Source organism: Talpa europaea (genome assembly GCF_964194135.1).
Source record: "Talpa europaea genome assembly, chromosome: 1".
Classification (NCBI taxonomy): domain Eukaryota; kingdom Metazoa; phylum Chordata; class Mammalia; order Eulipotyphla; family Talpidae; genus Talpa; species Talpa europaea.
Window position 1 is genome coordinate 40,620,214 of NC_140073.1, and position 24,364 is coordinate 40,644,577.

At 38.6% G+C, this 24,364-nt stretch overlaps 1 protein-coding gene across 3 annotated transcripts in view; it reads right to left on the reverse strand.

The window, feature by feature from the left end:
* TSG101 (tumor susceptibility 101) overlaps positions 1 to 23,954 on the reverse strand; it is a gene marked incomplete at both ends in the record, with an annotated part of 28,388 nt that extends 4,434 nt beyond the window's left edge. Inside the window, 7 exons of one of the 3 annotated variants that reach the window (XM_084241253.1) lie at positions 4,361 to 4,449; positions 8,878 to 8,944; positions 12,122 to 12,248; positions 13,747 to 13,805; positions 15,348 to 15,413; positions 18,613 to 18,697; positions 23,913 to 23,954. In XM_084241253.1, the coding sequence (XP_084097379.1) occupies positions 4,361 to 4,449; positions 8,878 to 8,944; positions 12,122 to 12,248; positions 13,747 to 13,805; positions 15,348 to 15,413; positions 18,613 to 18,697; positions 23,913 to 23,954 (535 nt within the window). Of the gene's footprint in view, positions 1 to 4,360; positions 4,450 to 8,877; positions 8,945 to 12,121; positions 12,249 to 13,746; positions 13,911 to 15,347; positions 15,414 to 18,612; positions 18,698 to 23,912 lie in introns of all 3 variants that reach the window. The other 2 variants (XM_084241252.1, XM_084241254.1) reach the window with 2 other exon arrangements.
* Positions 23,955 to 24,364: the final 410 nt, after the last annotated feature.

A 24,364-nucleotide genomic window follows, 5' to 3' on the forward strand; every position in this document is an offset into this window, starting at 1 on the left:
TTTCCCTCCAAAAGTTTCTTCCTTATCAGTGTCTTAAGGAATTTCCTAGTACATTTCAAATCAAATTTATTCTGTAGATATCTTCCTCCCTTTAGCATAAATATAGAAACTCAAGGACGATCAATGTTCATTAGTTAGGTATTCTGATTTTCAGTTATGTGTGATAATGAAGTATCATGTAGGGAATTCAACTTCAGATAACAACTTGTATCACACTGACAGTGAGTTCCTTGTCAGGGAAAACAAAAGCACCTTTACCCAGTTACAAAACTGTACCTGAACTCTCACTACGCATGTTTCCATCCAATATAAGTCCCTTCCCGGTACCAAGGCACACTGCTTACTAATAGGATATCATGCTGTCCACACACTGGCTTCATCTTCAGAATCCCATTTGATCACAGCTCTAAACATTCCGTAAGCTGGTGACTCACTCTACTTTTTAGTTTGTGTTTTGTCTTCTCACAGAAGCTGGTTCATAGAGCTTACCCTGAAGGCTTTTCTGAGCTTCTTTAAATGGCACTGGGTGAGCCTCCCTGGTGGTGCAGGGGTTAAAGTCTCAGTGCTATCAAGCTATTGCCAGCCACCGAGGCCTGAGTTCTATCCTCAGCCTGGGAGCTAACCCACATGGCGCAGCAGACCTCTCCTGTCTCGCCTGCTACTCCCCTCAGCAGTGTACTTCAGTAGACGCACCTGTTCTGCTCCCATTGTCTCTGGTGAATCCTCTCATCCTCTGCACCTGTGGCCTGTACCCCAGCTCTTGTATACATAAATAAAAATAATAAATGGCACTGGGTGACCTTGGTGGTTTCAGTTTCCACAGGTTTCAAAAGGAAGAGTCTAAGTCTAAAGTTCTGCTTTTTCTCTCTCATTTTCTACCACAGAAGGACTACATATACTTGTTTTTAACTTGGATTTTCTTCTTGTGAATGAAATGAGTACAGTGTCTCCCATGGCCAAGTTTTCCTGGACAACATCCTCTATCAAAATCTGCCCCAAGCACTGAGACTTGTACAGAGTGAAAGAGCCCAACATCAACTCCCAACGTTCACTTCTTTTTCCTACAAGGGTTTTCCTATTTCTTGCTAGAAATGTCATACTTATGTGAGCCCAACTAGCATCCATCCTACAGAGTTCAAAAAGAAAATCAATTTTTTGTTGATTATTAACATACAAATCCATAGAGTACACTGTCTCCACAATTCACTTACGATTTTACAAAATTATTTCAGATTATTTCATACTTCGAGAACCGAACATCTTAACTCGTTCAGATCGCCTGTGCTTTGGAATTCGAAGTTATAAGCTAGAGAACCACCACATTTCCCTTATGAAAACTGAGGCCTTCTTTTTCTTTTTTTTTAATTATTCAAAAAAACTTCATTTTTGACTCTGTACTTGTGCCTTTACCACTTTCACAATGACTTTCTGCTCCTCAGTAAGAAAAGCCCATCTGCGCCTGTCTTGGACACGTCTAGCACACATGGAGCTACCATAGGCCCTGCTGACATGTTTTTCGGTTCAGACAGCCTCATAAGAACTTTAGGTCTCATAGCATGAACTCCCTGCAGTTGGCCTGGGCACACACTACATGCAGATTTGGAGCTTTTCCAACCTTCTTGGTATAAAAGTAAATAATTCTATTACCAGAGGTTCAGGACAGCCTACTTTCTTTAGAGGCTGCATTGTAGGATGGCCTATGACGGTTTGTCATATGCTGGACATTCCAAATGCCTCTAAAGACCATCCTGTGAGGCCTTGTTTTCATATCCCTGACCTCTAATACCTAACTATTTCTTAACCAATTTACCAGTGAATGTGTCACCTATCGACTTACTCCCCTCAGTTTCTTTTACTCATGTTCTCCTCTGGAGACACCAAGATGACCAGCAACCTTCCTGCATTCACCAATTCATATCTCCACATATTCTTTCTGGCACCTTCAATTTCTCTTTCCACCACTCCTACTACCAGGGACCATCCCCCTCAGCCCCACTCCGTGTCCATCACGTACAAGAGTGCTGCTACCCATGGTGGACTCACATCTGTCAGGCCACCAGGACTTCTAACTTTAAGGCCTCGTTATAACCTAACCAAAGTCCTCAAATCTTTTGACTCTTAAGCCCTAAGCTCTCACTATCTGCCCTCAAAGGCAAAAATCCTCAGTATCTTCAAAGATGACTGAAACCATGAGCTGGCAGTCTTCATTCTCTTTTCCTGCTCTCCTTTGTAACAAGAATCCTACCCCTTTAATGACGAGTCCAGCTCCACATTCTTCAAAAGTTCTAGCCTCCCATTTTCAGCAAGAGAACTGTTTGCCTTCAAACCACTTTGAAGGGCCAGATGCTTTTAAGCTTTCATCTATATCCCTCTTCCAAATTCTAAGCACAGGGACATAGTTTTCTCCTCTGCTTTTCTTGTTCTCTGGTTACATTTTGCTATTGGCTAAAGAACAGTCCATTCATTCACCTCTAGGAATTCCTAGCCCCAAGATGGCGCGGGCCATGCTACTCATGCTGTCTGACAAGGTCTGATGAGCATGGGGGAAATTTCTGAAAAGTCAGAGAGTAGCTGGCTCCTGCTACTTCCTTTCATTTGTTTGTGGCAGTTATTGAAACCACGGAAATTTTCTATAAGCTTTAGAATAACACAATGAGTGTTGGCATTAGTGCCAGTAATGCACACTTCAGGAGTTTGAGAAAAGTTCTTTCTAACATTACTGATAATGAAACAATTCCCAATAATTCTCCAGTCCTCCAATTTGTAATTCAGTTACTATGAGTAACAAAGAGTTTTTTTTAACAAGCCATGCTTGATAGAACTGACGGAACTGAGCCCGGTAAAAGTCCCCACTAGAGAAGGCCCTGAGGCGCCCTGGGAGGTGAAATGGTCCGAGAGAAACACACCACACGCTGTTCCCATGGTACCGGGAAACCTTGGTTCTTACAGAAAATAGGAAGCTGTCCCTGATCTTACAATGCCTGCTTAATCTTTTAGCTTGACCACATAAATCACACTGTCTATAGCACCTGTTTCTATTTTCTGAATAACATACATTACCTAGGGAAATAATGTAACCAAGTTACCAAGTTAATCATAGACTGGGAAAATTAAAAAAAAGGACTGTGCACTGTTAATGATCATTAATAATTTCTAAAACAATGTAAAAGTAAAATCACATGACTGCATGATGTAATGATCAAATAACAATTTCTGATGTATAAAGATCCGTTAAGACCCTAAGCGGGAGATGTCGGCACCCTGATCAAGTGTCAGTGTCTCCTTATTACCTCATCTACTTCATCTCCCCTCTCTCCTCATCCCTCCACTTCTCCGACACCATCTCGTCCTTGCAGGGCCCTGACATGACATTTTGCTGGAGCTGGCCTCCGGCACCAAGCTTTGAGTAATCTGAGAAACTATTCTCTCTAGTTCCTACACCTCCTCTGAGCTCAGGAGGGGTCTCAGCCAACATCACTACAATCCATGCACACTTTCAACAGGGTGCTAGCACTCCTCTAAAGGGATGAAAACTGGTTCTCAGGAGGTGAATGAAATCTTGTTACTTTTATATATGTGGCACCTGAACAGATACGTAATATAATCTAAGGTATTAGTAGTTGGGGTAGGGGAAGGGGTGATTAAGAAAAAAAGGTCTAAGACGACTCCTGAGGGAAAATGATCATTTTTAAGATCCATCTGTGAATCTTATTTTTCTACCAGATGTTTTGTTGCTACTGTAAACTTCTACTTTGTTGCCACATCTCAATCTCATTCCTAAAATTTGTTACTGAAGTTAGGATAAAATCTAGTAGCGAAAACAGCTTTAGATGGAAGCAAAGATCTATGGTAACAGGGATATGGAGTTGTGATGGTACAGGTGGTTGCAGAAGGCACACAAGGGGGTGGGAGTCTGTTTATGTTCTCATCTTGCTTTAACTTTTGCAACTGAAGAAAATTAGATACAGGCAACTCTTGCCCACAATAATTTGTCTTACCTGATACAGTCTTATTACCCAGCGTTGCTTTCTTTTCCTAAAGATGTTTATCTATTTTTATATAGGTAAATGGGCTAAGAAAACCCAAGTATTTGTAAATAGTTCAACACACATACACAAAGTTCAACAATAAATGTGACCCATAGGGAAAGAGTGGTAAGAGAATCTTATTTATTTTTATGCCCTGGTAGGATTATTTTCATAATTATAAATCACATCAAGTTTTAGATTCTAGGATATTGACCACTGAGAATAAATGGTATTCAAACATTTTACAGGGACTAGAAAAGTACACTGTTCCTGACAGCAGACTTTGGTTTTCCTTATGTGGAAAAAAACAAATTTGAAGGTACCGTACTTACCAACAGTGGTCACAGGAGGCTGGGAAGGGTACTGGGAACTTGTTGTGGCAGGATACTGACCACCAGGTGGATAAGGACAGCCCGGGAAACTAACGAACAAAAAACATTAAATCTTCAGACAACCCAACATTAATTATAGTCTCTCTACAAACCCATTCAACTCTGCTGAAATAGAAGACACAAAGAGATGAAAAGGTATCCCATACCGATGGACTGGAAGAATTAGCATTTTAAAAATTTATACTACTAAAGGAATATACATATTTAATACATCCCCCTATCAAAATCACAATACTATTTTTCACAGAACTAGATTAAAAAAAAAATCATGAAATATATTTGGAACTTCAAAAGACCTTGAATAGCATATTCACTCCTGAGGAACAAGGAATAAAAATGGAGTTATCAAGGCTCCTTGACTTACAAAGCAACACTAATTAAAACACCATGGTGTGGGCCTCCCTGGTGGTGCCAGGAGTTAAGACGCAACCTATGAATGAAGCTGTCTGCAGAGTGCAGCACGAGTTCAATCCCCAGCCAGGGAGGTGACCCGTATGGCACAGCAGACCTCTCCTGTCTCGCCTACTGCTCTCCTCAGCAGTGTATTTCACTCAGTTCTTATAGCTTCACAGTGCTGTGCTTAACCCCTTGTACCACCAGGGAGGCCCCATCTTCAGAACTTTCATCTTCTCATTGAAACTCTGAACCCATTGTTAAATGGGTTAAAAAAGGCCCGCAACAGCCTGTGTTTGATCCCTGGCCAGGGAGCTAACCCACATGGCGCAGCAGACGTCTCCTGTCTCGCCCACTGCTCCCCTTAGCAGGGTATTTTAATAGATCTGCCTGTTTTGCTCCCCACTCTGTCTCTGGTGAATCCACATACCCCCTGCACCTCTGGCCTGCATCCCAGTCCCTCTACGCAGAAAAATAAAAATCTTAAAAAAAAGAAAAAAAAACTGCACCCATTAATAATAATCTATTCCCCCTTTCTCAACCAGTCTTTGGTAACCACTACTCTACTACATTACTTTTGACTGAGTTTCTCTTTGACTTAATGAAAGAATGTCCATTGTTGAGTATATGCAAGCCCTCTTGCATATACATGACCGAATTTATTGTAAGAGAACACGGGACTGGGTTAGATAAGGGTTTACAGACTACACTACCTATTCACAGGCCTCAGCAGCCCTGCCATGGATCTGCCTGATTTTTTGGCATCAAGAAGTTGCCATTTGGGCCTCCCTGGTGGCGCAGAGGTTGAGTGCTGGGTTGCGAAGCTGCCCGCGGCCTCTGCGGCGCCGGTTCGATCCCCGGCTGCTCCCCGGCCACCAGAGGAGGGTCCCACATGGCGCGCAGACCTCTCCTGCCGCCCGCTGCTCCCCTCAGCAGTGTACTTCGGTCCTTCTGCCTGCTCTGCTCCCCGCTCTGGCTCTGGTGAATTCTCTCACCCTCCCTCGCTTGACTGTACCCAGTGCATGTATAAACAAACAAACAAATAAATAAATAAATAAACATGCCTCTATTAAAAAAAAAAAAAAAAAAAAAAAGAAGTTGCCATTAAAAAAATGGCACTGGGGCCTCCCCGGTGGTGCAGCGGTTGAGCGCTGGCTTGCGAAGCTGCCCGCAGCCTCTGCAGTGCTGGTTTGATCCCCGGCCACCGGGTGAGGGTCCCACATGGCGCACAGACCTCTCCTGCCGCCCGCTGCTCCCCTCAGCAGTGAACTTCATCAGTCTGCCTGCTCTGCTCTCTGCTCTGACTCTGGTGAACTCTCTCACCCTCCCGCGCTTCTGACTGTACCCAGTGCTTGTATAAAGTATAAATAAATCTTGAAAAAAAAAAAAAAAGAAATTGACATTCATTTCCAAATTCTTGATATGCTGCAGGTTTTATAGCTTTCCTTTTGTCACCGGTGGCAAGGCTTCTCATAGTACCACCATTGCTTAATACCTCTATTAGTCAATCCATAGTGAGGGACCTGTGTGAGCCTTCCATGATCCCTTCTTGTGCCATCACAGTCCTGGCAATGAACTTCAGATGTTTTGCCATGACCTTGGATTCAAGTCTTCCCTCTGTAGGACACAATGCCCTCATGACCCAAGTGATGCCCAGCTGCTCCACTATTTAATTTTTAACTGTGGTTCAATGATAACTTTTGCAAATATTTGTTGTAAAAATACTCTTTAAATAGTTAAAACAAATTCTTCTTGGTCTACGGTTAGTTTGTGTCATTCATGTATTGACATATGAGAACTTGAAGGAATCTTTCTCAGAAGTATTCTCTACCAATCTCTTACTCAACATTGTCTTACAGATTATCAGTCACAATACCCTGATAAACAGTTACGTCTCCACGAACACTGAAATTATGTCAATGTGACTTCCACCTGTATGTGCATTCTGGACGATCACTTGATATTTTAATACTTCTGACATTTCCCCCTCAGTCTTATGAGTGAAATATTAAAAAATTATTTTAAAAATTCCTTCAACCATTCTTGATAGGACATGATTTTCAGATCTAATCATTTTCTTCTGAATGTTCACTAGCTTAGCAGTGCTTCCTTTATAATAGAGAAGAAAAGTAGAACAGAATGATTACTAGCTGACAATAAATCTTACTAATCCTATCTTAGCTACAACTGCCTTCGAGTCCATTAAAACTACTGAGTCAGTCCAGTAATCCTCCTTCAGTACAGTGGCCCGAAGACTCTTCTATCAGTATTTGTACTACCAGTTCACACTTTGTAACTTGTCACCAACAGAAAATTTTATATGTGATTTGCTGCAAATTCAGTGTAACCATGATACTCTTATCTAGCAGTATAAATGCAAACCCAAAAAAGAAAAAAAATTAAGCGTTTTTGTGTTTAGTGGACACATGCCAAAAGAAGGCTACTGGATTTTTATTTCTAGGTTTTTTTGTTTGTTTTTTAAATAAGCCATGCTATAATGCTTAGAGGAAACAATGTCTTATTGAAAATTCTGAATCTACCTTTTTGAAATCTGGGATAAATTTCTTTTTTTCTCAAGTTCCTCCCATTTACACACATTTTTCAAAGAAAATCTGTGATCATATTGCTGAATTTTTCAGTAACCTCTTATAAACTCTTCTAGGCCTACAGGTATTAATTTCAGAAAATTCCCTTCTATTTAATGAGCATGCTCAATTTCTCCTTCATGGTTATTCTCTGTGAGGGTTAATAATTTTTCTTTAGTAAAAAGATAATTGAGCAGTATCATTTTCTATCTTTGTACACTATTAAACAATTATAGCAAATTTTTTTGAATTATGGTCCCTTTTGACCTAAGTGGTTTTAAAAATTTTTTCCAGCATTCTCACATTCCTTTTTCTTTATACACTTTTCAAAATTTATTATTTATTATATTTAAGGCACCATTTATAAGGGCTTAAATAGGTGATAAGGTATAAATTCATCTCTTCCTCATGATGCTAATAATAAAAATACGGCAAGATTCCTGTACACAACCTTGATAAATCAAGGAAAATAACAAATGTTCACAGATGCTCAGAAGATGTACAGTGGAAAATGAATACCAGCTAGAGGAGATAAAGGAAGGTCTTAGGTGATCTGTAATGCCTATGACAGCTGTACCTTTATTCAATTCCATCACAAAGACCATATTTGCAAAGTATTCCTAATTACCACTGGAACAGTACACATTCAAAACAAAGGTTAATAATTATTTCTCATTGATTTTTCTAGTGTGTGTTATATTTATAGACTAATTTCATTATCAATTTACCTGTTATGTTATCAAATGGATAATAAAGATTGGCAGTATAATCTATGAATTGAAAGAATAAATATCATAGGAACAAGACTAATGCCATCATGTAAATCATTTACTATCCCCATAATTTACAGAAAAGTTAAAATTTTTTTAAAGTGTTAAAATATTTTCTCCTTGGCCTCATTCATCTTCATTACTATTCTGTTAACCTTTTAACCATCTACACTACATGGTGTTCTCGAAAACAAGGATTCAAGGTTCAAAGCCAATCAAGATCATTTTCATTACTCCACCCCATTCCGCTCTGTAAATAGAATTGAACTCGGTCTCCGCGGTGGCGCAGCGGGTTGAGCACCGCTCTGTGAAGCTGTCCTCAGCCTCTGCAGCATGGGTTCGAGTATTAGCCGGCCAGGGAGAAACCCACATGGCACAGCAGACCTCTCCTGCCTTGCCCGCTGCTGCCTTCAGCAGTGTCTTCGATCTGTCTGCCTGTTCTGTTCTCCACTCTGTCTCTGGTGAATCTTCTCACCTTCCTGCGCCTCTGACTGTACCCCAGTTCTTGTATAAATAAAAATTAAATCTTAAAAAAAAATTCTTTAAAAAAAATAGAATTGAACGGTTTATAAAGTTCCAGTAATAAAATGAATTTTTACCTTTCATTAACTTGCAACCAAATTTACTGTAACAGCCTAGTTAGCATTCATTATTGAGATTGTAGAACAGAATTTCTAATAGTATTATTCAAAAGACAATTTTTTATTACCTGGGGTTGGGAGGGTATCCGGATGGATATGCAGAGATTCCACTTGGCATGCCTGGCATGTAGGAAGCTAAAAACAATTTTTAACATTAAAAAAAAACACAAAACTACGCATAGTCCTAGACATGTAAGTTATCAGACGAAACATATCTCACTGTCAAACAACAGCAAAATTTTATACATGTAAAGACCCAAGTCTACCACCAAAATAAGACAAAAACTCCACCCATATATTAGTTCTTACCTTCAAACAATATCTTCACAAAATTTTCAATTCATTAAACACAATTTACAACAACACTCATGATAATCCCAACAAGGAGCAACTGGCAAACAGGTCAACCTGATGGGCTCCATAAGCTCTCAAGGAGTTTATAACTGGAGACAGTAGCCAGCTTAATATGGAATGCAGAGCTTAATATGGAATGTGCAAGGTCAGGTTCCTAAAAAGTGGCCTCTTTATTATATCTAAGAAATCCCTTGATATTTCTTTTAAGACAATGTTGACCATTTAGCACAGCTGGTTTTGTTGGCTTAAGTGAGACTTTAAAAGACTTCAAATTACTGTAAGAAGTCCCATAGAAAACTTATATTAATTAGACTGGTTAAAAACAAAAGGTATGAATCTGGCAAGCTTCAAAATGCCTTTTATTTTCTTTAAAAAAACAAACAAACCAATAATGACAGAACAAAGGTCAGTGGTGCCAGAAGCCAGAAGAAAAAGAATAGTTAGTTCTGGCCTCAGTTGTAAATGATTTGTCTGAGAATCAATTCATCCTCAGTGAAAATTTTCACACTAAACACAACAATGAATTTGTTCTTAAATTTACAAATATTTTAGTGCCATGAATGTAACAAGAACTGTAAATTTGATGGAGAAAGAAAAAAAAAGAATCCCTGGCCTCAAGAGTCTAGTAGGGTAGATAAACACACAAAGAATAATACAGAATGATGTAGGTTATGACAGGGAAGTGCAGAATGCTGTGCATGGGATCATAAAGGAAGCAGCTCATCCACACCTAGGAGGGAGAAGTAAACAAGTGATTTAGTAAAGGAATAGAATATGAGGGTTTAAAGGCAAGAGAGGCAGAGCCTCGAGGAATGAACCTTTAGAACACAGAATGCTACTGGGTGGGAGAAGTATGCTGGATTCTGACCAAGGGCCTTAGAAGTTTTTACCACAGTTGCTGAGCATAGATTTCCAAGTACTAGTGGTCAGTCTTCTTGTTATGATGAATCTATAGATGTCACAAGTAAAAAAATTTTAAGTATAATAAAGCTAGGCTGATGATGTTCAGTGCTATTTCAGAAAGGGAAAAAAAAAAAAAAAACCTCTCAAAATAGTACTGCTAGATTCCATAAAACATATTTTCTTCCCAGGCACAAAGCTACTATGAGGCTACTATTAAGTGTAAGCAGCACACATAGTCAACTACTGCCCCTACATGCTAGTTTCTCACGTAAACTATTACCTCCTAGTCATAAGCAATTTTCTCACAGTTATAAACCATTTTCCTTTTCTAAGGTTCTAAAAAGCTAATAATTATACCAAAGCCTTCAAATTTTAACTTTGATAAACAACAAGTGTGTTTCAGACACTTGGCAAGGAAGCAGATAATGAGAAGAAACGACTTTAGGGCCAGAATTGAATGGGATATTAATACACACAACAAATGATTTTATTGTGAGAATAAATAAGAATAAATATGAAGTGTTTAGCTGAATGTTACTGAATATTATCATTCAATAAATGTTGACTATTACTGCTAGTTGTCAACACTTTTTATATGTGACTCATAGTGAGCTCGAAAGTCATCCCCAAAGAGGAGACTGAAAATATTTTGAATAATGGTAACAAACCATTTAAGTATGTATCCAAATTTCTGGGCTACTAATTAGTATATATGGGGGGTATGGAATTCAGACCTTCATTTCATCATCACTGTACCTGATAATAACATTGTTTAAATGAATTTTAAAAATGGAATGGATGGACAAAAAAAATTGGTCTCTTAGTAACTGATTTAAATTAGCTCTAGAATGTTTAATATCACTTACAGTGAATGAACGCAAAATTGAACTGCAATTATCAATATAATTTCTTTCTAGAAAGTTGTATTTGTAGTGCCAATATAAAACTAGAAGAAATTAGGGACAAAGTGTTACTCAGGAGACTTTCTAAGATTCTGAAAAGATTATCTTTATTACCTCAAGTGCTCACTGCCTATATTATCTGAGCAAATAAACACAAGCAATGAGATGAAGAAATATTTGGTGTCTCACACTTAAATGAGTAAGATACTCCAATTTTAGGTATCAGAGTCAACAGAATTTATTAAGATCAAAACAAATCTCTGGTCCAAAAGAATCACTAAAATCTTTAAAGGCTGCTAAATCCTAAAACCAAGCTTATTCTAGGAGAGTAGGGAAGGAAAAGAATTCAGTTTTTTGATTCCTATTCAGTTTGTTAGTCAAGATACCCCTGAAGACAGAGATTAAGAAGAGAAAATTTCAGTATGAGAAAAATGATAGCTCATAATTTAAGATAAATACATTTTGGTTAATTATAATCTTAAAATTTGTTTAAAACAAAAGGCACAGTTCAAATCTCAATGACATCAACACAGACTTAGTAGTCAAAACAAGTACAACCAACTCATTTATCCAGGGTGATTTGAAGGTATCAGTAAGAATTATTTTAAAAACCCAGAAATACTGTTTTCCAATTAAGAGAGAACTGGTACTGTCTCCATGTTCACATCCCCTACACACCAGGTAAAATAATGAATTGGCTGTACTGAAGAGAAGGAAGCTAAGAGCTAGATGTCCAATTGTGTATACCCAGAATAGCTGGATGTGAATCATTTAATTGATTCTGTAATTAATTCTTATCTATAAAACTGAGGTCAGACTACCTTTCAATTTATATCTGCTTCCAAGTTGATCAAATAAGGCTATTTCATGGCATGCAGTATTAAAAAAAAAAATTCTAGCTCTATTCCAGCATTCTTTCTCCTCCATTTTGGAATCCAGCACACCAATACTTAGGTTTCTACCCACAAATGAAAGCCCAAATGCCAGTCTTTGGTGGGAATCTGTTCATGCAGATGTGAGACTTCAAGATATCTCCAAAATATCCACTAATTTGATAAGCTATAAAAAAAATGAAGTCATTAAAACTTTTTTACAAGGTTTTGTTTTCTTTTGTTCACATTAAATTTAAAAATCAGATCTCAAATCTACTTACTATTTGGTGGCCCTGTTGCCTGGTAGGGTGCATAGGGTGCTGAAACAGTAGGACGAGAGAAGACTGGAGGTTCATCTCCAAACACCACAATCATGACCTGAATAAGTCCCAACAAGTCTGACTGTGGCTAAAAACAAAACAAATTTAAGTCAGCTACAGATTTACTTTTAGGCAAAAAGGAAGTCTGACCATTTCTCACTCTGTTTGACAATTTTCTCTATAGGATCCCAAATGTGAAAATTTAATAAAGTTAGGTGATTTAAAGTTATTTAATGATTTATGTGTAGCAAGGCTGTTACCTCCTGTATATAAAACCAGCACTAGCTAAATAAAGCAGTATATAAAAAAAATCAGATCATATTATTATTCATTTGACTCCCTACAGTTAACTGAAACTTGTACTTGTAATGGACAGATGAAGTATTTTGGTACAAATGGTGATGGATGTAGGTAGTAGTTAAAAAAGTCTTTGAAAGAAAACAATGTTTTCTTGGAAATATATATTCATAGATTATTATTATAGATAGTATTTGGCACTTCTAAAATTATAGGTACTCTGGCTTAGAATTCACAATGTTGTATGAAAGATACAAATGGTTACAGGATCTTTCCTTGTAGTACCATAGTTAGAGAGTACCTCTTTTTCCACAAGCATTGCTCAATTTTCTCTTAACTTTCAACCACTAATTTAAGACAAACTATGGTAGGCAAAGTGGTTCCAACTAGCTATTTGATAGTTTCTTTTTCACTCCATATTTTTATATATATATATATATTTTTTTAAAGATTTATTTATTTATGCATACAAGAACTAGGGTACAGGCCAGAGGTGCGGTAGGTGAGAGGATTCACCAGAGACAGAATGGGGAACAGAGCAGGCAGACTGACTGAAACACACTGCTGAGGGGAGCAGCGGGTAAGACAGGAGAGGTTTGCTGCGCTATGTGGGTTGCTCCCTGGCCAGGGATCGAACTCGTGCTGCAGAGGCTGCAGACAGCCTCACAGTGCTGTGCTTAACCCCTTGGGCCACCAGGGAGGCCCCTTTTATGTATATGTTATGTCGTATCTCAGTCATGAGTTCATTAGGTTCTAAAGGGTCATTCCATTATCTCTATCAGCTATTTAGTGTCATAATTTCTCCTGATTGCTTTTATAGTTCACCAAAACTTTCCCCACAGATGCAGTCTGTACTCTGTGTTTTCCAGTTATTTTTGACAGGAACACTGGCCTGCCAGCGTTATACTATCAGAGGCAGGAACAGAAGTTTCCTATTATTAATCCTTGATAGGAACATTCTGATAAGATTTGAACAGCTTCACAGTATATTCCACTAGAATATCATTTCTTAAAAAATGCAGTTGTCACTATGTGAATTTTATCTATTCTTACAGGTTCAACTCAAGCAAATAAAATTCTAGTGAGTTAATATTCTGTAATTTACCCAGCTCTACACAAATGAGATTTACTTGGAAAGCCTTTTCTGATTATGTACAGCTCAATGTTAAATCTATTATGTGAACTCATCTTTCTTTCTTTGAATCATCTCTGGGTTAACAGAAAGTAGATGCTAGTGATTAAAAAGTATATAAAATCCAACTAATTCACAGAACACTGTTCATACTTACATGTTTCCATTCATGTAGATAAGGAAGATATATCTTCCCATTTGCATCAACATGCTTTCCTGTTTTAATAGTCATTGAACTAGTAGGTTTAACAAAACAGATAGGGGGATTATATGGGTATGTGTCCAGCAGCCATAGGCATATTGGAATATTGTATTTATTACCTGTGAGAGAAAGAGAAACTTCAATTAATCCACTTTTACTATTTTTTTAATGGCTTAGGAGGTAGTCGAGAGAGCTACAACACTTATTAAAAAAAAACACTATTTTATGTTTCAAAGTTCTATTTAAGATTGTTTTCTTACATTTTCAGTTTGTAAAATACACCAGCAGGATTAAGGGGCTAAATGATCACTATTCTGTCAGTATCTGCTAGCTGTTGTAAAAATATTCCTCATGAATTATCTTTTGGCCCAATGCATTCTTTGCTACTTGACTTGGCATTTCAGTTTATAAGGTTCACAGGGAAGGTATACTGAAGGAAGACTATGGATTAAGGTGTTCTATCAGAAAGTGATTATTTTAAGACAGACTTGAAATTCCCTTGCCAAAAACCCTTGGGTCTTGAATTGACAGACCCAGTTCAAGCTGTTAAGAAGATGCTGACTGGTGGACACAGCTTGACCAATGCTTTTGGAATTTTTAGTAGTTATGAGGCCGAACGCTCCCTTATCACTTTAAAGTAATCCTCCAGAGAGTGGCTGATTGGCTAGTGGAGACATAATTCTCTATTATTAAAATAATCACCAACACTACAACCATATATCTACTTTTGATATGTGCTTTATTATATACAAGGCTCTGTGCTAAATTCTTTACATACCTTTTCACAACAAATTCTTTTTTGAGCTAGATACAATTACCTAAATGCTATAGATGCCCATTGTCACAAAACTGATAAGATTATACAGTGAGAAGTGAAACCTAACTTAGTCCTGACTTTAGGATGACCTCTATCTCAGTGACTCTAATATATAGCTTCCCACTGTCAGAAAAGTCTGAATGGGGTGGAGGTTGAATATTTTTTTTTTTTAAAGATTTATTTATTTATACAAGCACGGGGTAGTCAGAAGCATGGAAGGGTGAGAGAATTCACCAGAGCCAGAGCAGGGAGCAGAACAGGCAGAAGGACCGAAGTACACTGCTGAGGGGAGCAGCGGGCGGCAGGAGAGGTCTGCACCCCATGTGGGGCCCTCCTCCGGTGGCCAGGGAGCAGCTGGGGATCAAACCAGTGCTGCAGAGGCTGCGGGCAGCTTCGCAACCCAGCACTCAACCGCTGCGCCACCAGGGAGGCCCTGGATGGTTGAATATTTAACATCCCTTTCTAGTTCTATGATTCTCTTAATTGCTGAAACATCAAACTCCTCCAGTGCATTGAAGCACTTATTTGTTGATATATCTTAGCAAGGAAGGGCAGGGTAGGGAGAAGGTGAAAATATTTAGTGCAGCTACCAAAAGAAGTTCAGTTAGAAGTTAAGAATCTCTATATCATCAAGAAAACCATTAAGACAAAGTGGATTTAATTTACTTATAACTCTTTGGTAACTTATGTGAAAAAAAAAAATGCAGCTATAATAGAAACAAAGTTAGAAGACAGTTACCTCTATAAGGCACAGGAATTGTTCCAGTAAGGTTCATTAGTTCCCTGGAACTGCCATCATTGAAAACTGAAAAGAAAGAACGGTGATTTTATCATGATCATTTTCAGAGATGCTCTCACATAAGTTACTATTTCAAAAACAAGGCCTGAAACTCATTACCTCTGAAATGGCCTAACTTGTTAACACATCATATAAGTTGTCTACTAACAATGTGTCCTCTGTTGATTCATTCAATGGGATTAGCTTTTTAATGAGGAAAAAATGCTTTGAGTTACTTGGAAAATGGATGTGAGCACTACAGTTCCAATAACTATGAACTCTGGGCTCCCAACTAACATGATCATAAAATCACTTAAAAATCACTATCAACTGACATCATACTAAGTATTAACCTAACAGCATTATATTTTAGATTCCTCAGCTTTTCATTCCTACGTCATTCTGAATTCCAATGTAGCAATCATATTAAAAAAAATTTTCACAAATACAGACATCTTTTAATATAAACATTTCTCATAGTACACGTTTTCTATTTCTAATTAGTTGATTAAGGCAATCTGTGTATCTTAGACTGCTACCTGTAATAATGATGTGGAATTAACACTATCATATAAGGAAAAGGTGTAGTATATAGTATAAGAACACAGAAATATACTGTCAACCTATTTTATTTACTGTTGAAGATTGTATTTATTTATTTACATCTTTGCATAGAACTATTAGGGTATAGACCAGAGGTGCCATGAGGTGGTGGCAGGGTTGGAGAGGTGTGAGAGGATTCACCAGACACAGAATGGGGAACAGAAAAGGCAGATTTTACTGAAACACACTGCTAAAGGGAGCAGCTGTGAGACAGGAGAGGTCTGCTGTGCCATATGTGGGTTAGCTCCCTGGTCCGAGATCGACCTCAGGCCATAGTGGTGATAGAACTGAGACTCAACACCTAGGCCATCAGGGAGGCCATTCTGTTGACAATTATAAACTATGCTGTAATTTATTTGATTTTGTTTTTTAAAACCATTTTATTTAAATTTACAGTTTTGCTTACAATTGTCTACTCATGGAACCAATTCAAGTGCCCTTCAACAGATGAATGGATAAAGAAACTGTGAGGCATATATTCAACGAAATATGACACAGCTGTGAAGAAAGATGAAATGGTAGCATCTGCGACAAAATGGATGGACCTTGAGGTGATTATGTTGAGTGAAGTCAAAAAGTGAAAGACTCTGGATGGTTTCAATCATCTGTGAAATATAAATATCCAGAAAATGACACGCAAACAATAGAAAAAAAAAATTGGAACTGTGGGGGAGGGCGAGGGTGGGGGTGGAGGAAGAAGGTAATGGTTATCAGAGAGAATATGAGAAAGGGTGAGGATAGGGGAGGGAGGCAAATGGGGTATGGGCATGGGCATGGGCGGTTTGTGGAGGCAATTTAAAAAACACAAAATAAAACATTCCAAAAAATAAAAGTGAGAGCACTGGGACTCAGGTTCAGTCTCCAGCTAACACGTGGTGGCTCTGGGATTGTCAGATTCTGCCTGGGCAGAAAAAACAACCAAAAAGTATGGCATTGGTATACAGGAGCCAGATGGAATGTTTTGGAATTCATTTGCAGTTTGATGGTATTTTTAGATCATTAACTATCACCAGGTTAATGTTACCTTTGTTTTATTTACACCAGGCAGTGTAGGTACAGACTACCAAGTGAATTTTTTTCATTAATCCTGATATAAATGGGGATAAGACAAAATGTGTTTCTTCCATGTTACCGGGTACTAGATCTAGTTTATCTGTCCATAAACAGAATGTTTACCTTTGATCTACCTATTTTGTGAACATCAAGTTATAGCTCAAAATAGCTGAAAATCGATTTTCCCTTGAAAATTTGAACTACTGAAAGTTACAAAAGAATGCTAGTTTTGACTGGCCCTATAAAGGGATTTATTGTACATATGCATGTATCATAAGTATTTTCAGCAAACTGAAAACATATTTTAAATGTATCGAAATTAGCAGAAATAAAAATGAACAATCAATAGTAAGGAGAATAGCATAATGGATTTGTGACTTCACGACAGTAAAAACACTACTTAAATTAATCCATCCTACATAAATAAAAAGTTAAAAAGGAAAGTCAGCTCTAATTTATGTTTGCATTTCTGTCATCAAAAGCATTTTAGTTTTTGTTTTTTCTTGGAATTGGTTCCCTTACACAACACATGTCAAAATAACTAGGGTAATGTGATTAATTAGTCAGCTTTTAGGATTTTGTTTACGCTAAAAGCATGCTGATAATAATGGTTTGGACTTGGCTTATGTATATAAAGCTATACCAGCTCAGTAATACCAGAGGTGTGCACAGGCAGGGCTTCAATTTTAAGGAACATGAATTTCAGAAATAATTGCCCCTCTGTTGTTTCCACCACTCTTCACAAGGCTCCTAATGTTTTCAAAGCCCTGAGAGCGAGTGGCATTCATACTGGAGTTTCTGCCACAAAATCCAGTTACTTGCTCTCAGTGTGCAAGGCCTCATAATGGATGTGAGGCAATGAGTTTCCCCTAGGCCTCAGCACAACAGGTGTTTTCTAGGAAGGTGAGGTTGGAGAGGTATTAGGATTGGTGGGGACAAAAAGATTATTTAAGGAAATAAGAACTCTAGGTATTGTCATTTTTTACTTAAACCCAACTTTATTGTGCCTCAACAAAAGTGGAAGCAAACCTATCTACTCTATAGAATTTAGAACCACATTATAAATGTTTTCTCTTTTATAAAATGAAATAGTTCAGAGTGCAGTTTTGTAAAAATGTGTTCCCTAAGAATATAAAGAGATGCTTTTATTTGCCCGTGGTGGGGGGGGGGGGAGGCGGGTTCAGCATCTAAGTAATTTTAGGATATACTGTACAATATAGACTCTTGATGAGGCCTAACATATTAGTACATTTAAGGCTCTGAGAACTGCTGCAAAGAAACCAATTTAGTTTAATCTGTAAATACTTGGGAGATGATGGACTAAAGTATCGTTAACATTCCCTCTATGTCTATGCATAGTTCTGTGCTTTTTTAAACTTAAAATAACTCAACATACAGTATATTAATTAACCACGACCTTGTTATTTCCTACCCCCTACATTTTAATTAGCTGAAGTTAATTCTTAAAATTGAAAAACCAACAAACTCAAAAGGGAAATGGGAAACCTATAATCATTAACAAAAAGTGAGAACTCTAAATATAATTGATGTTTTTATTACATAAACTCACCATATGAATCCATTACAGGCTTAAGATCTTTGTATAGAGTAATAACATTGACAGTTTCACGTACAGTTAGGTCTCTGTATTTGTACTGAAAAATAAAAGCACAAGAATTTAGTTTAAAACCAACGGACATCATTTAACTGTCAGCTTAATCTTCTTAAAATCTTCTTTTCTTAATAGCACTCTTCTTAAAGTATGATTCTCAATACTAATCAATAACATCAGTTAAGCCTGAAAAAATGGCAGTAGCTTTCTCCATTCAAACCTGTTCAAACCTGTACTGTTCACCTATTCAAACCTGTACTGACCTCCTTTTTAGCCCTTCTTTCCACCAAATCAAATGATTCTCAAAGATCCAGCTTAGAGCCCCCCCCCCCACTTAATGAGTTCTTTTTTGTACTTAGCTCATAAGATCTTTCTTTACTTCAAACTCCAACACCATTGTCAATACCAAATATTTTACAATTTATCACTTGCTGTATTGTTGCCACATTGTATTTTTTACACTCCCCACCTGTACTTTCCACAGCAGGAAAGTTAGGAACCTAATTCACCTGATTCATACACACTTGGCGGATTCTGAGATCAGGACATGGGGATCCCCATCTGATCACAAAGTGACAAGTTCCATCCGCACACAGAAGCTTTCAATCAGCTTTCAGTGCTTTTCTCTTATTCATTAAGACTCCAAGAAGCAAGCCAGAGCCCAAAACATACAGACTAGGAGGAACTAACGAATAAAATAATGCAAGGATAGAAGAAAACTTCAAAAGCATTAATAACTTCAAAGAAAGATGAAATGATATATCTCTAATAAGAACACCAAAAAAAAAAAAAAAGAAGAACTTTTGGATATTAAAAAATATGAGTAGAAACAAAAGATTCAAGAGAAAGATTCAGATAGAAAGTCAAAGAAATTTCATAGAGATGCGCACAAAAATGATAGACCATAAGGGATAAAATGCAAGAAAAATTAGAGAATAATCCAGGAGATCTAGTCAAAGGCATTTCTTGCCATCTTTTATCCTAAAGTACCAATTCAATTCTATAGGACCAGTACTACTAGCATACATTTTTTTCCCATCTTATTCAGACAAATATGTTCCTGACTTCCCTGCCCTCCCCAGCTATAACCACACTTCTCTCAGTTCCTCTTTATAACAAAAATTCCCTGAAGAAGCTGCCTACATTTGCTGTCTTTGATAGCTTTCTTTTAAAAACTTTTTATTATGGAAATTTTCAAATCTGAAAGTATACTAAGAATAGTATAAGGCCCCGTATTTTGTACATAGCTCCAACAATAATCAACTCGCCAATTTTAGCCAATCTTAATTTATAAAAAATTTGAGTAGAAACAAAAGAGTCAATAGAATCTTCACTCACTTTGCCTTCTGCTGTCATATTCTAAAGCAAATTGGAATATCATAGCCTACCACTCATATTTTAGTACTTATTTTTAAAAGATTAAGAAAACACAATGCTATTATCATACTAAAGCAATTACGATGCCTTAAATGCCATCAAACATGCAGTCACATGATTTTTTTAAAAAAAGTTTTATATAAAGTATACACATTGTATTTGCTTAAATGTCTTTTTAGGTTACTTTTAATCCACAAATTCTCCCACTCCCTTTTGGTAACAGCTTTAATGAGATATAATTTATATATAATTTACATATTTAAAGTGATTTATATAAAGTTCAGTGATTTTTAGTAAACTCACAGTTCCATAATCAAAGGCAATTTTAGAACATTTATGTCACCCCCTCCCCCACCAAGAAACTCATACCTTTCATTCCACACTTCCAATTACCATTCACCCTAGACAACTGTAGAGATGCCCATGGGTTAGATATTGCTAACTGCATGCTCTTGGATATACACGTTCCTATGGGTGAATTTGCATGTAGGTGCCACACATGCACATTCTATGCCCTCTATATTTCCTGTGAATTAATAATTGGATTCAGAAGTTGTGATTTTTTCATCATTTTTCCCTAAACTTTACTCCTCCCCAACCCCTGGCCCCCTTCTCTCTCTGGCAAGATCATCTCACAGATGATGGTATTTTTCCATTATAGAGCACATATTTGGGGTATCTCTCTGTGATATTAGTAACCACTGAAGCTTAATGCTTGGCTCCATTCTCTTCAAACTCACTCCAATCAGGTGTCTGCAATTTTAGTGAAATCTCTCCTCACTAACAACTTCCACATGGCTACATGCAACACCAACTCGAAGTCTTCATCTTTCTTCTCAGCTCCATCTCACCGAGTTGATTTCTTCCTCTTCAAATATGTTTTTCAGTTGATTTCCAGGATGCCACAGCTTGTTTTCCTCTCTGTGGCTGCACCTTCTCAGTCTCTGCTGCTTCCTTTTCTTCTCCTAACTTCTTATTATCTAAACTCACTCCTTTGGTCACCTCCTCTCCTGATTTCAAGTATCATTTACATGCTGATCGCTCCCAAATTAAAACATTCCTGTCTGAACTCTTTTCTGAACCCATACATGTATATCCAATTACCAACTTGATACCTCTACTTGGATAGCTAATGTCAAATTTAACATGATAAAAACTGAACTTCTTATTTTCTTCTAAAATCTAGTTCTCCTACAACCTTCCATATCCACATCCTGCCAGGTGATCAGGCCAAAAATCCTTGTTGCCCGTTTCCTTTACACCTACAGTGAATCTGTCAGGAAACCCTGTTAGCTCTACCTTCAAAAATATCCAGAATTTGATTGCTTCTTACTATCTCTAAAGCTACAAGCCTGGTCTAAGTCTCCTCTCACCCAGATTATTGCAAGAGCCTCTTAACAGGGGTCTCTGCCTCTACTCTTAACTTTCTAGTCTAGTCTCAATACAACAGCTAAAGAAATACTGTTAAAACAGACATTTAGCTTCTCACATACTCCAAGTAAATGTCAATCCTTGTAACCGCCTGCAAGATTCTCCAAAATCTCCCATGCCTTTATTTCCTACTACTGTCCCCCATGCTCACTCCAGTCCGTCACCTTGGCTGCCTCTGTTGTTCCTCTATCAAGCAAGATAAGCTTCTGCCTCACAGCCTTTATACCTGTTTTCCTTCTTCCTGGAATGTTCTTACTGCAGGTTGTTTTCAGGTTGCTTCCTCACCTCCCTTAGGTCCTCAGCTCAAATGCAGTCTCGTTCCTTTACTATTAGCTGTAAAATTGCAATTCATCCCATCTTCCCCTGCCAGCACTATTTCCCTTTCCAGACTTTTCTCCAAAGCACTTCTCTCCCAATATGCTAGTTAATGTACTTAGTTTATTGCCTTCCAGAATTTAAATTCCAGAAGTATAGTTTTTTGTGATTGTTTACTGTTGTATCCCTAAAACCAAAAACAGTGTGAGATAAGTAGCAATCTTTAATGTGTCAGCTCTCTTTTACTTATTTAGTAGTGACTTCATCTTTTGGAAGGGTGTAGATATACTATGTATGACTATAGGTACTTGTCTATAAAAAATCTAAAGTAGAAACTTACAATGCTCAAAGGAAAAAATTACCTATAATAATACATAAAAGAAATAGTCAAGGCATGTGGCCCAGTCCCATGATGGGTGATGGGACCCACAATTAGATAAAGGACATGCTAGCAATGTGTCCTGGGGCCACATTAACGATTCCTACATTAGACTGTATCTAATTGAAAGGCTTAACACGCCACCAGGAGGAATGAATGCCACAAACTGCTTTTATTATCCTACTTACTATTCCTATCTACTCATAGGCTGGCTAGATAAAATGCTGATACTCAGAACTGACACCATCACTTGTAGGTGACTCAGTTTTTCAGATATTGCACCAAATACCTCAAAAGACAGGTAGAGTGCCCTCTTCCACTTCTCTATTTCCTTTTTTGTTCATAGAATAAAAAGAGATTGTGGGTAGGGGAATGAAAGTGTAGGTATAAAATAGCTTCTAAAGATGAGATGCCTCTGATTTTGAAAGCAGGGTCCTCTAAAAGTGGCTTAGGAAGGTTATGTTTCTAAAATTAAACACCAATATCTAAATGTTCTTACATACAAGGAGTAAACCTTAATGAATGCTGTAAATTTAAAAATCAAAACGACAACAAAATACTTCAGTTATAGTATATAAAACACTATGCTGTTTTTAAAAAACACTGTTGCAGAACAGGGTCACAAATGTCTAGATCTACCCAAAACTTATATACAATTAAGGATCACTACTTCTATAAAAAGAAAAACAGAAATCTAGAATATATGATTAGACAATCAAGAGACGCTTTACTTTGAAAACTTGCTTTCTCATTAGAGATTATATATACCTCACCAACGGACTATGGGGATGATTTTACTGGCAAAAAGGTGTGCATTTCAAAGAAAAATGTTTATACATGCTGGTTTTCTGACCATTAAAAAAAAACTGCTTGAACTTTGATTTCTATCATTATTTAACAAAAGTATCCAAAGCTAACCTGTTGAACCTGTTGGAGATGATAGCCCTTCAACCATAGCACATCTTATTCCAATTAACTGTTAAGTTGAAAACCAAAACCACCACCCAGTCCACTCTGACATCAGGCGCTACATTTGACATAATTATCAAAATAATTCACGGCGTTACAATATCTATCTGCCTTTAAAAAAAAATTACACCGTTTTTGAAATCTGATTATACATGAAGTTCAAAGCAAATGAATCGCATTATAAGCAGCATACAATCAAAAAGAGTATTGGTAATGGAATCCTATTTCACCGGACGTACTGGGGGACCGGTATTTTGGCTTCTCTGGACGTTTTGACTTATAACTGAGGCAATTCCACCAACAGTTACTGACCTCCCGGGGGTCGAGTTGTGAGAGGAATATCAAACTGCAGAGACACAAGCTCTGCGGGCTGGGAGGAAAGGGCGAAAACTGACGGACGCTCACTATAGGGCACGGTGGAAGAGGCGTGCCCCAGATCGAGAAGTACGGCCCCCCTCTTTGTGTCTATAAAAAACAAAACGAAAACTACACTGGCCCACAGACCGCCCCAAACTCTTCCCGAAGAAAGGATGGACGGCAGGTGCCAGGCGGCCTCCGCTCTGCGCCTTTGTTGACGGTCGCCGCCCCCCACACTGCCGGGGACCCTGTCTGGGGTTCCGCCGCCAGGCGACCACCATTTCGGGGCTGGGGGTGGCCAAGGCGGCTAAGGACGCACTGGGGCTTCCGGCCGGCCCGGGAGGCTCGCCGGTCTGGGTCGGGCCAGGCCCGGTCGGGCGCGGGAGGGAGCGGTGGGCGCGCGCCGGCGGCGAGCGCGCCACGGCCTCACCTTAGACAGCATTTTCTTGAGCTGGCTCTCCGACACCGCCATGGCGGCCGCCTCGCGACTCCCGTCCCCGCAGGCAGAGGGTCAGCCGCTCCCGGCTGCCCCAGGACGCCCCGCAAAGCCGCACACCGAGCAGCCGGCCACCCACCCCCCCGCCTCTAACAACAGGAAGTCGGCGCCCGCGACGGCGCTTCCGCTTCCGCTTCGTCACTTCCGATGCTCCAGAGGCGGGGGGCGTGGCGCGGGTTCCGCCCGGACGGCTGTTGCGGTTCAGGGCTCGGCCGGCTGGATCTGGTTCCAAGGATGGGGGCGGCCTTATTCCCCAAGCTCAGAAACTGGGGGCTGGGATTAGAAAGGCAGCTTCCCACAGTTGCATGAAACTAGGGAAGCAGGTACTGGGAGGAGAAGCGCGAAGGTCTTGCGAGTGACTCATCTACGGGGAGGGCACTGGACGG